A 16,446-nucleotide genomic window follows, 5' to 3' on the forward strand; every position below is an offset into this window, starting at 1 on the left:
CTACTACATTAATCTCCATTAAAACACAAAATGTATACAAAGCCAAAACTGCAGAGATCAAAGATCTATATAAAAACTAAACAATACTCATCTTGTTTATAAATTCTTATTAATCAAATGCTTCAGCAGTTGGCCAAAAACTCTGGGTTATAGTTTGCACCACACAGCTGTCAGTTTCACATATGATAACCACAGCTCAGTGAATTTTCAGGTTAGCATCATTAAATGTAGCTATAAGTAACTAATAAGCTTTGCACACAAAGTATGTCAATACCAAATTGACATACAGTGTTACAAATCTTATTTAATACATGCTATAATGGTAGTCTGTTTACATCAAAATGTTATATGCCGCCATGACCCGTGGAAGAGTCTATTTATTAATGAGCGATCAGATTCCTCACTCGGCATTAATATAGCTGCCTCCCCTTGATTTCTTTTTGCAGTATCAATTATGGACTCTTCCAAACCTCAGGACAACCATGGCAGATTAAATGTGCACGGACCAGTCTTTTACTGGATGTATCAAATGAACAGTGTTCAACTTTTATGTCAATATGAACTATGTTTAAATCATTCGTGCATGAAACGAAGTCAGTAATTTTAGCTATATTTTCAAATGCTCACAGGAAAATTCAAAGAGAAACAGATGCGGATATCATTCACAATTCTATCTGAAATGAACTACAGTAGGATGACATCTGTCAAAAGTTCTTAAAATTCTATTCACTAGTTACAAAACTATTGCTTATAGGTTTCTGTACCTATTGCACCAACCATATTTGATGACAGATCATGATTATAGTTGTATTAAAGTCACCTGTTTTACCAACCATACCTGATGACAGATCATGATTATAGTTGTACTAAAGTCACCTGTTTTACCAACCATACTTGATGATAGATCATAACTGTACTAAAGTCACCTGTTTTACCAACCATACTTGATGACAGATCGTAACTGTACTAAAGTCACCTGTTTTACCAACCATACATGATGATAGATCATAACTGTACTAAAGTCATCTGCTTGACAACCATACTTGATGACAGATCATAACTGTACTAAAGTCGCTCTTTTTACCAACCATACTTGATGACAATCATAACTGTACTAAAGTCACCTGTTTTACCAAATATACTTGATAACAGATCATGACAAATGTACCAAAGTCACTTGAGGGGACATATTCTACGACCAAAATGAATTTCCAGAAATTCAACATAAAATCATTTCTTTTTAACTGCCATATGTTGAAATAATCTCTGATATTTTGAAGCAATAACAAATTAGCGACTACTATTATCAAGGACTAAGAGTTTACCATATTTTCATTATTTTAAAGAAACTATTACATGATTACCTGTATTGGTGCCCCCTGTGATGATCCAGGCCCCAGTAGTTTTGGCTGCTTTCAGAAGACCCTTGCGGAAGACCCTTTTCAGTTTGGGCTGGAGTTCAAAGTTCAAGATGCCTCCATGAACGGTAATGAGAAGCTTTGGTAAATCAAGACCCCATTGATCCTGTAAGAGCTGCAAGACCTGTTCTGCCTTTGTATCATAGCTGCTTAGACGCACATACTGAAAGTAAAAATCAACTATTACTTATCTATACAGTCTGTGTGAAATTATATATCCCTTAATAATACTAGCATTTTTAAAACAAGTGTTTTTCCCTTCCTCAGCCACCATTCACAAATACATGTATATGTATGAAAGTGGAATTTTCTAACTGGCATAACAGCCCACTGCCGACTGCCATATAACAATATATATTACAAACTTAGGGGAGGAGACTAAACTGAAAATAAGCGGAATTCAAGGCCTTGCCTAAAACACTGACATAATGTATTTTCCTTTCAGCTGTAGCCTTGAATACTTTATTATCGCGGTACTTAATGTTGTTATCAGTACATATTAAAACTGATCTGTTATTGCTGCATTGTTACAAATTGTAAAGTTTTTCTGACATTCCCTCTATCTATTCCTAAACAAAAAATCTCCGTCAATCCAATCATGTATATGTAAATAAAACCACATATGACGGCTGACTCAGATTACCATATGATGGGGGAACAACTCTATATTAACGCAGCATTTACCTAAGTATGGTAGCATGCAGATATTATAATAAACATACATTTCAATTTAGTGATAAGATGGAATGTCCGCGCTTTCACTGGCTGAATATTACCACCAAAATAAAGGATCCAATGACTAAACTGAATACACTAATGGCAGTTAAGTTGAAATGTTAACAACAATATAAATTAAAAAAATATATATATCGATTTATCTGAATTTTAATTGCAATGTGGACAAAAAATCTATTAATACAAATGAATTTATTATTAATATTATTATTAATACTGCAGACCTGCCAACCCTAATGAGTCTGTCTCAGTAAGGCAGTTGACTTTTTTCCATAAGATTGACCAGTTTTCAGTAAGGTGTAACAAAATAACAATAACTGCTACTGTAAGCTGGAAAGCAGAATTTAAAGTTTGACGCATCAATGATAAACATTATGTCCAACTGAAAAGTTTGTAAAGTACGTGTAGAATTTATTTACCACTAGTACAGTTGCACAAACTCTCGTTCCAAACCCTATGCAGCTCAATGGCTTGTTGCTATCTCTCAACTTGACATAATTCTTGGAAATTCTTTTGCATTTCACATAATGATGGCAATCATATCTCCCACCATGAGACATACTCAAATTGGCACGTGATGTCCAATAAACATAACTGTGTCCTTTCCACCTTTCATTCACAAGAATCTGAATACTCCTTTTTATTCTTCTGTGTTGATTATTAACACTTTTCTAGAAGCTTGTTTTCCCTTCTGTCTTAACATCCATCGCCTTCTGGATGCCATTTTTGCAAATCTATGATCAACAGTTTGATCGTGCAGACAAATAGCTGCAGTCTGAAGCATGTGGGGTGCTGCTGTAAAGTTAATCTGGTTCCCTGACTAATTTTACTAATTCTAAGATGAAATCCGGATCCAAATAAAACATGGATGAACCAATTATCCGGATTTTTCGGAAACAATCATTTTTCGTAGTTTTGCTAGTATGCCGAAAGTCAGTATTTTAAGAGTAATTTTCGTAAGACTTATGGCAATATCATAAGAGTTGGCAGGTCTGATACTGAAATATAACTGATTTAAAAAATAGTTTAACTATTATAATAATTGCTTTCCTATTTATGTCGGATAAATAGGATCATAAGCAATGTTTTGTTAATTCTGGTCCATACTGTCTACCATGAAATGAAATTCCAATCATAACCTTGTAATGACATGTATGTCACTATCAGTATATGACCTATAATCATCAAACAATACACTGAATATATTTCGTAATCAAAGCCAATGCACATATAGCAAGTTTGACAGGTGTTTTGTGTGTATTGATCAGTGGAATTGCGTGCACTTTACACAAAAGTAATGTTCATTCTTTTCCGTTGTAAACTATAAAAAAGGTGTTGACATTTTAGAGGAAATTGTGCTGTAAGATATTTGCATCCTTACTGGCAAGTTTTACATCTGTAAACTACCACTAAACGGCACGTTTCTAAAATTAATTGGAAAATCCTGTTTGCCATGATAATATAGAGCCAGTGATAATACAGCATTGGAGTATAACAGTAATGTTATATATTCTGCAGTTACCTCTGCATAATTACTTAACTTTTCTACAGGAAACAAACATTCAAAATGCATCAAATTAATTTAACAATTTATATTTTCTTCTTCCTTACAAATTTGAAATTGTAAAAAGAAATGTCAGTTTTGTAGTTTAACATTTACAAATTCTTTAACATAATGGCTTTGTTCCCATTCAAGAATCAGAAGCAACTTTCCGTTTCATTGAAATATGCCTTAAGTTTCCCGAGAGCAAGATCTTAAAATCCAAATGAAACTGAATGCTTGAATTTACAAATTAAATTTTCAGTTGAAGCATAACCAGACATAACGGATAATCACTTCAGTTGCTTCAAACATTTTCCTTGGTTTTAGATGGAATTAAAAATACAAATTGACATTTTAAAATTAAGTCTAATGTCAATTTGCTCTTCAACACTTGGACCCACAAAGCAACAGAGTGTAACAACAAGGTACACCTTTAACGAAATTTTATGATTATTAATACATGAAAGCCTTAGCTACTGAAGCTGAACACTGCCTGAGAGAAATCAGCTTGAATTAAAAACTAAGTGAAGCATGAACTACCATGGAATGAAATATGATTTACAGTAATCTACATTTGTCGTACTTATGGAAATACCAATTATCTAATTACATGACTACCAAAAACAACACCTGAGGAATAAATTTAAACACCAAAATGAACCAAAATCAGTAAAGCAAGAAATGCAAGTCAGAATTAAGGACCAGTTCTTGCTGCATACTAATATTCACCATTGGGCTGATAGGGCTAATATCTCAAGAAAAGATTTACATATTATGCACAGAGGTACAAAATCAATTTGTGAGATACTTTTAAAGGTACTCATAATAAATGTTAAAAATTTGCCTCTGTTAGCAAGACACCAGAACCATGGCAACTGGTATGTAGCAAGACCTGGTCTTCTACCAGCAGTTATGTCTTCTCATTAGGTTTTATGACTCTAACTACCCCAATGTACATGTATGGTTTTAAAGAAATTTTTTATTCTGTTTGAATCAACATTTTCATAAGTCCTAAGTAAGTATAATACAAAAATCTATGAAATGACTGTTGACTATGAACCTGATGTTACACACAGCAGACCACTCAGCTTGTTGATGATGCTGTAAAGATTTCCACACAGTCTAATCTTAGTTAATATCCTTAATTTGTATGAATTGTCTTATGAACAAGCCCTACACTCATTCAAGGGATTTTACAAACGTATCCACTTGCCAGGTTTGATCAAATAATCCATTTATACCTATTTGCATCATCATGCTAACATGTCATTACAGACAACAAGCATCTTCAAGAAATGATATCCCCTGTTTATTGGTGGCCTTATTAATATAAAGCCGCCAATAAAATTTGGTTGAAACCCAATGATAATTAAGTGAGTTATTGTACAGAAACAGTAGCGAGTGAGTCTAAAAATCAAGGGCTACAACTCTGCTAAATAATGCAGAATGTTGACAATTAAACCAAGTCATGGGCTTTTGGAAATTTACATTCCAAATTGTGTTGAATCTAATAATGTACATTCATTTGTACAGAGAAGAAAGTGACACACTCAGAAGAATGAATCGACCTGCACATTTTAAGTGTCTTAACTTCATAATGATATATTCTAAGTATGACAAAAGTCTCTCAAGAAGTTTAGGAAATAGAATATGAGAAATGTTTGTCAAAGCATCAGCACAAAACGTTCTCTGACTGATTTTTGATCCTAAGGTAAAATGGGTAATCAAGCATGTATAAAAATTAATTCTCTCAACTTTATAATGATTTATGCCAATTACATGTAAAATGGAAGCCTATTAGGTGTATTTAAGAAATATAAACAAATGAAAAACTTTAACCAAAACCAAAAATTTAGTGATGCCACTGCCAGAAACCAGTGACTGCTGCATCTCACTTCCCATGATGTGGGTTTAATAAAAATCTTGTTAACTACTAATTTTTCTTAGAAAATAACTTGTGCTATCATTTGCTAGATCTTCTCAATTATAAAGGTAAAACATAATGCATTGGAAATCAGTCACAAATTATCATTTTCTTTTAAAAGGTACAAAATTAACAGCACTACAGTCCACAAAACACCATATCAGACTGAAAACCAAATCACAAGTATAGCATTCAATACTTACAACAGACCAAAACAATCTAAAATGATTCAAGGCAAAAGATTCAATATTAGGCAAATGATCAATGATAACATGGCAAGAGTCTTACTAAATTAATTCACTTCACAAAAGACTTTAAAATTGTGTCAGGGGATTACAAAAAAATTCATTCAGACACTGATGTCCTGGTGGAACATAAAATTAAAATACAAAAAGCTTAACTAGCTCAATACAAATCAACAGTGACTCTGACAAGAACTTGTACTTAAAACAAATGCAGAATTGTATGAACATAATTTAATTGACTGCAATAATAAAAAATACTGATTAAAACATCTGCATGAACTTATTCATCATGATGGTACAGTGGAAAATATACATATAAAACAATACCATTACACCACCATCCTTCCTAATGTTTGTCAGTCACTAATTTCATTTAAAAGGCAGTAGAATATCACAATGACTTAATATTTTACACCATCTTGAAAAAGATGAAATTGTACAATTTTGCTTTATTTTGATGTGAATGCATTAACAGTGACATAATGATATATAACAGTTGAGCCAATGTGTTCTAAACACTCTCTGCTTCTTTATTTTCGGTTAATAATGCATTGGGTTCTAGTTTTAATGATATTTTAGTAAATTCTATAGTATCATCTGCAAGAATTTTATGCTCTGTAATGCGAAAATAATGGTTTTACATTTGATACCTTTGGCAAGTAATTCCAATATCTATATATTGTGAAGGCCTATAAACATCTACCTGCCGTTTCCATTTTCTTGTATCACTTAGTCATATAACTGTTACTGAAGTTTCCATTTCCTTGAATTATTAATTATTCATTAATCTAATTGTCATGGAAGTTTTCATTTCATTGTACCACTAACAAAACTGTCACAGCAGTTTCCATTTTGTTGCATCACCAAATAATCTAATCTGTCACTGCAATTTCCATTTCCATGAATCACCATGTAATCTAATTGTCACTGTAGTTTCCATTTCCTTGTATCACTAAGTAACCAGTCACAGTAGTTTCCATTTCCTTGTACATGTATCTCTAAGCAATCTCATTGCCACAGTAGTTTCCATTTCCTTGTATCACTAAGTAATCTAATTGTCACAGTCTTTTCCATTTCCTTGTATCTCTAAGCAATCTGTCACTAGTTTCCATTTCCTTTTATCACTAAGTAATCTACTTCTCGCCATACCTTTCATTTCTTTATATGACCAAGTACAGTCTACTTACTTTTAATCTTAGATTTGTTGACCTAGTACATTTGTGGGAAGGCATGACCACAATAGAATTGCTTATTTACTTACCTGAGCTTTACTGGGATGTGGTGCCCCTTGAAACTCAATACAACCATATGAATCAGTGGACTTTGCCTCTGTATGCTTGTATGGGTGCCACCTTTCGTCCAAGGATGTAACATCTGTACTAGGTGGCAGGATGCTGTGCCACCCCTCTCCCCTTCCACAGCAACATCTGTAATCAGACATATATTTGTAGACAATCCACATCAACATCTGTAATCAGACACATATAACTGTAGACAATCCACATCAACATCTGTAATCAAATATATATTTGTAGACAATCCACAACAACATCAGTAATCAGACACATCTATAATTATGTAGACAATCCACATCAACATCTGTAATCAGACACATATAACTGTAGACAATCCACATCAACATCTGTAATCAGATGTATATTTGTAGACAATCCACATCAACATCCGTAATCAGACACATCTATAATTATGTAGACAATCCATATCAACATCTGTAATCAGACACATATAACTGTAGACAATCCACATCAACATCTGTAATCAGACACATATTTATGCAGACAATCCACAACAACATCTGTAATCAGACACATATATATGTAGACAATCCACATCAACATCTGTAATCAGCCACATATATATGTAGACAATCCACAACAACATCTGTAATCAGACACATATCTGTAGACAATCCACATCAACATCTGTAATCAGACACATATTTGTAGACAATCCACATCAATATCTGTAATCAGACACATATATGTAGACAATCCACATCAACATCCGTAATCAGACACATATAACTGTAGGCAAGCCACATCAACATCTGTAATCAGACTCACAATTGTAGGCAATCCAGGAATGCAATAAAGTGATGGTTGGTTGAAAGGAAAGCTAACTGCAAAGGACACCTGAAGGGGAAGATCACAGTATCTATTCACAAATACAGCATGTGCTGTTACAGACCTTATCTAGTCAGATTCTATGTGATGCATTAGTATGCACAGGTACTGCACAGTGTCACGTATACAAGATACTGACTAATATAAAACTTTTAAAATTTTACTCATGACAGGCACGGCAAGTATGTATGGCAAGAAAAGTTTCGATTTTTTTCTTCTTCAAAATCAGAGATCATTGTGCAAGTCTCTGTAAAATCGTCATTAAAATCTCGTCATAAAGTCAGTAGAGACACAACAGCATGCCCAGCTGATTACATGCCAGATCACTTCATTAACAAAATATGTGACTGCTCCAGTGGCCAAAATGGTTAGTGCATCTGCCTCGGATGTGGAGGGTCGATGGTTCAAAACCCTGCCTTTAGACATACAATGACTTATAAAAATGGTACAAACAGTTGCCTCGCTAGGCACTCAGCATTAAGAGGTTAGTGTTACGACTGGTCAGCCTGGTGTCAGGATAATGACACTAGGTGGACATGATGCTTCATGTATGTGGCATGATGCCTGAGTGCTAGACATCATTACAAACTATGATACTGCAGACATTGTAGCAATATGACTGAAAAATTATTAAAGCTAAGTTAAAAATCTAAACCACACACATAAATACAATAAATTGGGCATAATGGTACCATCCAAGACCTACAAGCAGTATTGGGAACACTTCACTATTGTTATAATGAACCTGCTGACCTAGAAAATGATGCAAAAAGAGAAACTAAAAATCTAATAAAATCCTGTGTCCCTCACTCCTTGTGACTTTACATGTACTAAACATGGTGATGGTATTTCCAAGATATCTTGTAGATGTGTGCAGAGTATGTAAAGCATCATGGAAACTTCCAAGTCTAAAGCTAACCTTGAAAATGTGTTCAAGATCAAAATAACCTGAATAACTGTAGGTAGTCCCTAAATTAAGAGGACTTGCATATTTGACAATAATTGGTGAGCTCATTGCAAAAATTTTTTAAATATGGACATGAAGATATTTTCTGAATTCTATAACATATATATGCAATATCAGGGGTGAAATGACACATCAGTGCTGTGTATCAATACAATTTGCAATACACAGCCTGTGATATGATACATATCGATACACATATGACCTTGATGGTCTTTCCATCTTTGGAAGGCAGGTGGTTGTTTTTTATGTATGTTAACATACTGGTTGTATTTCCAGTATGCAGTTTACAGATATAGATATACTTATCATATCTTTAACAAAATTACTTTGAAGCAGACTATCTGTTCATTGTCAGCAAGTTTTATTCAACGTTTTAGGCCATTTAATGGTGGCTCCATTTAACTCACGGTGGCTCCATTTAACTCACTTTAGCCACCAGGCCCTTTGTTTCGCACAACAAGAATGCTTTGAAAACATATTTTATTGCCAATTTTAGATCTCTCTTAAACTTGGAAGACATTAAAATGTTATCTTCAAAACTGAAGAAATAAAGCAATTATTTCTGAGCACACTCTGAACCTTATCTGTGTACAAACATTTTTCTGTTCTTCCTTCAGAATGGGCATATGCATAGCTAGCTTTGTCAACTTGAAGATGTTGGGAAACTGATCTTTGTGGCAGTTATGTACAACATTTCCTGGGCTCATAGATATAACCTTTTGGATACATCTGCTCCAAAAACAGGAATTTTCACTCACATTAACTTACTTTATTGAGTCAGTAATGTACTGACTACCATGCCAGATTTCTTATCTGTTCCATAATGCTGTATTAGGGTTTCTAGTCCATCAATGCCATAGTCTGCATGTGTTGACAGAAGTATTCAAATAAATATATTTACTTTCTGATTTCATTTTTTTCATCCTTATTTATCCAGTTTATCTTAACCCTGATATGGATACATGGTTTTGTAGCATCTGATCCACAGGGAAAAAATTGATTGATCAAAAAAATTTAAATTGCATTCTACTTTTAGAATGTCCATCAAGTCATCTATTTTTGTCCATCCAACATGTACATCTTACTCGTATTTAACACCATTTTCAGGCACAGAATCACTCACTGGTATCTCCATTAACAATTTTCCAGCTCCAGTAAACGGACATGCTTCATAACTTTAACAATAATACTCCTCATTACTATCACCAGCCAGTATCTGCTGAATGAAAATGTGATGAACCATGCCAGGAATCAGAAATTTTGGGTTTTCTAAATAGCTCATATTTTGAACATGCATTAGCAAAACTTCTTCATGAATGGTTCAAACTACATCATCATGCTTATTCCAGGGCACAATAAGCCAATCAAATTTAGATGTGTAAATGGTTGCAGACTTGCCAACCCTGATGAGACCGTCACAGTAAGGCAGTTTTTTTTTTCTTCATAAGTTTGACCAATTTTCAGTAAGGTGTAACAAAATATCATAAAACTGCTGTTGTAAAACTGGGAAGCATATTTAAAAGTTCATTATTTAAAATATGCAGCAACGGTAAACAATATGTTCAACTGAATTTTTTTTAAAAGTGCACACATACCTTGTTTACCAATAATACAGTTGCACAAATGTCAGTTCCAAACCCTATGCAGCTCAATGGTTTGTTGCTATCTCTCAACTTGACGTAATTCTTGGAATTTGTTTCCCTTTCACATGAAAACAACAATCATTTCTCCTGCATGAGTTCTCACACAAACTGTTCACCAAGTGTGCAAATTTGTACAAACTTAGCACAATTCACGCAAACGCACACCCTGACAGCATCTCTGTTTAAGTACTTTACATATCAATTAATGACTTTCTGCGAAGTTTCTCAGCTGCTTTGCTAGACCTTCCTGTTTTTCATGCAGGGAAAAAGCTACACTAATTCTTCACTGGTAGTTATTATTTAACCTGGACCAGAACAAGCAATAACCATCAATGAAATTTCAGTGTAACATACTTCATCGTGTGACACACTGCAAGTGTAGCTTTCAAAAATCGACCAAAACAGACAAGATACAATTCAATGCAGAAACTTTGTTTATCTCTAAACTCTGAAACTTAAAATCTACCAAAATGAACATCATAATAATAATAATAATAATAATAATAATATTAATAATGACCTTATCTAAAGAGGGTAACACAATTAGCTAAGAACTAATCTACCTTGAGGCCCTCATACAAAAGAATTTATTTATTTTATCTGCATCTCTGAAGCCACTGGATATATTTGGTTTGGAAGAAGGAAATAGAGTGGGCATTTCTAATCTCAACTGGAATACTATTCCAGAGCAGAGTTCCAGAGTACTGGAAACTTTTTTTTAAAATAACTCCTTTTTTGGTTTGGGAATTTTATACGGTTTGTAAACATTGAGACAAAACCATTTTCACTGCAGCTGGTTAAAAATAAAACTATACACATATGGATATTTGGATTGGGAGGATTGGGGCTCAAAAATTAACATTACTGCAAGCAGTCCCATAGTCCTACAATACAAGGTATTGACCCTGATAGCTATAAACTTACAATATGGGGGCTGGAGGGAGACTGATCCTACCCCTCCCCAAAACATAACTGTCAGGGTCAATGTCTTACTCTGTTTGACTATTGGACCCCCATCACTATAACCATTTATCAATATTCTTATTTTAGGTTGCAAGTAGCCCTTGTAGGTAACCTAACCTGTTAATGAAGACAAAGTAGACTTAAAGATATGAAAACTGTTTTCTCACAAGTCTGGACAATAATGAATTGTCGAAGTCAGACTGAACTTATTCATGAAAGCGTCAAATCAATGAGTCAGAAAAAAAAAAACATTTCAACTCTTAATTAAATACATGTATTAAAAAAGTAATAACATTTTTCCTAATCCTGTATACTCTTACAAACACAGACACTGATGATCTCATAATTAACTTTCTTAAATGTAATTGTAAACAATGCAATAAATGCTTATCTCATTTCTGCACATAAAAATAATGTTTATGAAATTCAGAAAGACAAAACTGATTAGACCAACAGCAAATTTCCAATATTTACTCATCAAAATCATATATTTTTCTGACGCTAATGAAGCATTCATCAAATTCATCGAATGCATAAATGTATTACTAAATGTACTATGGCAGTATGCTAAAAGAGTAAACTGCATTCCTGCAACCTTGAGATCAGACACCTGAACACAGGTCACAAAGACCTCCTTTCAATTAAAGCAGCCCTCAAACAGCATAATAACACATAATTAAAATTTACAGAAAAATGTGGGACATGGGTGTCTCAGTTACCTTACATCAAAGTCTACTTTTGCATACCATATATACTTGCATATTAGACAAATCCAACTGCAAACTGTACTGACCCAGATCTGCCATCACTTAATGTACTGGCAGATCTGAGTTTGTGCAGTTTGTTGAAGTAATCAGTGGAACAAACAATAATGATTCTGTTCTGCAGTCGCATTATGCTATGGCAGATCAGGATCTTTGTTGTTTGCAGTTACAAATTTTAAGCTCTTAAGAAAGCTTGTGATCAACACTATGTAAAAGGGATATATTCCATACTCTTGGCCAGCTTCTAAGTACAATTAAGTGCATGCTATTTAAACATAATTTTAGCAGCAGGTTGATTAATATACAACTAGAAGTGAAAAATATCTGATTGCATAATAAAACAGAAACTCTAGAATGCTAAAGAACCAGGACAGAAATTAATCCAAAAAAGAAAAAGCCTGAAAAACAAATTCAGTTAGACAAAAGTACTGCTTAAAGAATGCAAAAGCCTATTATTACAGATCCAATTAGATGTATTCTTGTAGAGTCAAATGAATGAAAAATAAATTCCCTGTAAAATCTTGAAAACTGAACCAATGGCTATCCAGTAACACTAAAAAGCATTCATCTTGACTCAGTCTAATCTCTAAGTCTGGCTTTGACAACCATGAATTGCAAGTATTTAAATAAATGGACAACCTTTAGTATAATTGTATGTGCTGATCCGTATGTTTCTGACATTTCAGCTGTAATTACTTCCAAATATTTCCAATACTTCCTATAATCAGAGGTTTCTTCCTTCATTTAAAGCTATACGCAGAAAAAAAAAAGATTTTCAAGATGGACATATACTGGATGTCAGATCAGCAGCATTTTAATTTATGATCAACATTATAAGAAGTCTTTCAGTGAAAACCCTATGATAATATGACATTTCATTTAGTAAAGGTAATGATACAATTTTCAATCTGGCACTGTGGCAGTCATATCAGACCCCAGATCCACACCCGTTTCTTTTAGAACCAAGCAAGTCTTGCGGGTAAAACATCGTGTTAATATTACCTTCCGTTCAGGAGCAGTAGCAAGGAAAAGACTTTACAGATGGATGCTGTGGTGGCCATATTTCAATTAGGACCAACTACACATCATAAGAAGGCTTTCAGTGACAACCCAATGATAATAAGACTGACCATTAATTTAGGAGAGGTAATGACAAGATTTTCAAGCTGGTAGCAGCCATATTAGACCCCAGATCTGCACCACATTCATTAGGAACAAGAAGACATTATAAGATGTCTTTAAGTGAAAACATCATGTTGATATGAGCATACATGTTGGAGGAGTAGCAACAAAACGATTTTATAAATGGCCACTCTCGAAGCCATAAGGTTCAGAGTTCTCAGAAATGCTTAATCATGTGTATTTGGATGCATTTTTTAAAACTGGGACGCAGAAAATCACTTGTACAGGTGTCCTCCCTACACTTGCAATAGCTTGGTGGCAAATTCAAAGACTTGCCAGTCCTATTTAAACCACCTGCTGAGTGGGAAAATGTGTTGATAAATTGATTATTTAGCTGTGCTGATATTTACAATGACAGAATTCATTGGCTGAAAGACCACCAGATGTGCATGTTGTCATTGTAAGAATACATCAAAAGAACACAATGCAATAGCTGGGCATTAAGTTCAGAGAGCAGCTGAGTGGGGAAAACATGCTGATACATAACAATGACTGAATTCTGAGGAAAAAACAACTTAGAGATGTACATGTGGCCATTATAAGAATACACCAAATCAACAACTTTATTAGTTTTCATTGTTGTGTTCATTTCTGAGTGCAGCTAAATAAGTAGCGCATTTGACCTTGATAAGTATTTTCCTTTTATATGGAAAATTGACAAAGACTGTAATAAGATTCAGAAGAGTGCTAACATGTGCTAGAAGTGATAGCTCAGATGGATGGCAGCAAAGTGTAAGAAAGTGCCTGATGCCTGTATTATAGGGCTAAATTTAGTTATTTCAGGTGCTATGGTATTTATATTAGTTTTAGAAGAAAAGATATATTTGTGTATAAATTTTCTAAATTCTCTAAATAAATTTAATAACAGTATGTCTATGATAGAGGAGTAACTCTACAGTCACTGTTTGACTTACAGGCAGAGATTTGGGGTCAATACTAGGTTACCAGCAGCTATTCAAATGCTATGGTGTCACGTTACAGTCCAGAGAAATTGAAACAGAGGAGTCAGCATGAAGAACTAGGGGCAACATACTTCATTAAAGGTAGAAAAAGAAGAAACCCTCTTGCTTGTGACTAATTCCCCATAGCGCAGTGACATCAGAAAGGCGCTACTACACCTGGCTTAGTGTCTGGAATAAGACCTTTCCTTGGACTGACAAATTTTGGCCTCACTCTGATGGACAAACAAGAGCTATATGTCAGTGGTGTAAAGAATGCTGTTACTGCTGTTGTTGTTATTGTTGTAGGGTTTAATGCCATTTTCAGCACAAGATAGGCTACACATGGCAGCCAGTATAAATGGTGGAGGACGAACCCGGGAAAACCCTGAAAAGAACCACTGACCCACAAGAAGCTACTGGCAAGCTTTCTCTGATTATCCACATTGGCCAAGTCCGAGACTCAAACCCATGCAGACTGAGGTGAGATGTGAGTCATCCATAACAGGGAGTGCTTTAGACCACTCGGGGTCCCTGTAAAGAATGTAGAATGTAGAAAATTAAACTAAATGGTAATCATTGGTTCTTCTAGTCTGCAAAGTTCTGCATTTTTTGGGAGGGGACTGCACATTTTGCTGTGGGACTCCAATTTTTACCAAAATAGGAGTCCTGGACTCTTAGTTTTAAAATCCTAGCAAGACCTCTGAGGCTTCTGTTGCTAAAATACTTAATGAGATCAGCAAGATGTGAAACTGACCAACTATTGAGCCCTGAGAAAAATTAAGTGTGTTGGAAATGGCTGCTCCATAACCCTTGATATCTGATACTGATCATCTTTTGGTTTCATAAAGGAACAAAAGGAAATCAGCAAAACAATTTACAGAGGAACAGCTAGGGTAAATGCATTTTCTTCTGCACAAAACACAGAAGATTCTACACCTGGTATCATTATTTATGAGAATGATAAGAGCAGTGTCAAGTCTGACACTTCGTGTAGAACTTGAGGTTGCAGCCAGAACCATGGAAAGGCATACATGAAGAGACTATCCCACACTAGAAGCTGAATGTGCCCACTGCCTATGCTCTCTGGTCTGGTATTGGAAAAATGAACAAGGTAAGTCTGTTAAGTCTGGTCACGAAAAATCCATCAGAGGATTTCCCCACAATGAGAAAAGGGACTCTGTAACAAAGCAATGAAGAGCCCATACCATGAGAACTGTGTAACAAATGATGAAGAGACCATACAATGAGAAATGTTCAGTTTGCACTGGACTGACTGTCTCCTAATGTTTTTCTTCCCAGAATGTGGTGGACTTGGAGGGTGAAGTTCTCCAAGGTTGTCCAGAGAAGGATGTTTGAGAACTCCATGTAGAGAGAAAGAGCATGTTTGCCTCCTTGCCACTGAAGCTGTGCTACGACGGATGCACTATCCAAGTAGACCCTGACACATGTACTCTTGCAAATTGCTGATTTGTCCTGACTCATCCACCAATGCAAATGATGATGAAAATCTAGTTCTAAAGGAATTAAAGCCATCAATGGATACCCAAGTACTTGCCCGCTGATAATAACACGGGTAATAAAATAGGCAATTGGGTACTTGTTAAAAAATTCAGAATGCAAATATTTCCAAGTTCAGATAAAAGACACACATGAGTGAGTGTGGCACAGAATAACTATTACAGTTTGAGGTTTGTGTTGGGAGACTACTGCCTGATGCGCATTTATCCATCATTAGATCTTCGTTTTCATTTCCTTATTGGCAAATTAAATGGGTTTCTTTAATATGAAACCACAATTACAGTTTCATTACATTTTGATATATACATAAGTAGCAGACTAAACTAAAAGAGATGGTGCCAGATAAAAACAGAAACAGGCTTCACCGATATGATTCATGGATGTTATATGACTGCAAAATGTTACAGATGGATTTTGTAAAACTTAAAAACACGTTGCATCAGGAAAAGGAACTGTCAA

The 16,446-nt window shown here is 34.7% G+C and overlaps 1 protein-coding gene across 1 annotated transcript in view; it reads right to left on the bottom strand.

The window, feature by feature from the left end:
* Nucleotides 1-16,446, bottom strand: part of LOC149802038 (transient receptor potential cation channel subfamily M member 3-like) — a 228,530-nt gene that overhangs the window by 55,548 nt on the left and 156,536 nt on the right. Inside the window, exons 4-5 of the mRNA XM_089956442.1 lie at nucleotides 7,127-7,292; nucleotides 1,365-1,581 (exon numbers count right to left, since the gene is read on the bottom strand). Of these exons, the coding sequence (XP_089812568.1) occupies nucleotides 1,365-1,581; nucleotides 7,127-7,292 (383 nt within the window). The remainder of the gene's footprint in view (nucleotides 1-1,364; nucleotides 1,582-7,126; nucleotides 7,293-16,446) is intronic.

This window comes from Sinohyriopsis cumingii, chromosome 4, assembly GCF_028554795.1.
Source record: "Sinohyriopsis cumingii isolate HCF-2022 chromosome 4, ASM2855479v2, whole genome shotgun sequence".
NCBI classification, from domain to species: Eukaryota; Metazoa; Mollusca; class Bivalvia; order Unionida; family Unionidae; genus Sinohyriopsis; species Sinohyriopsis cumingii.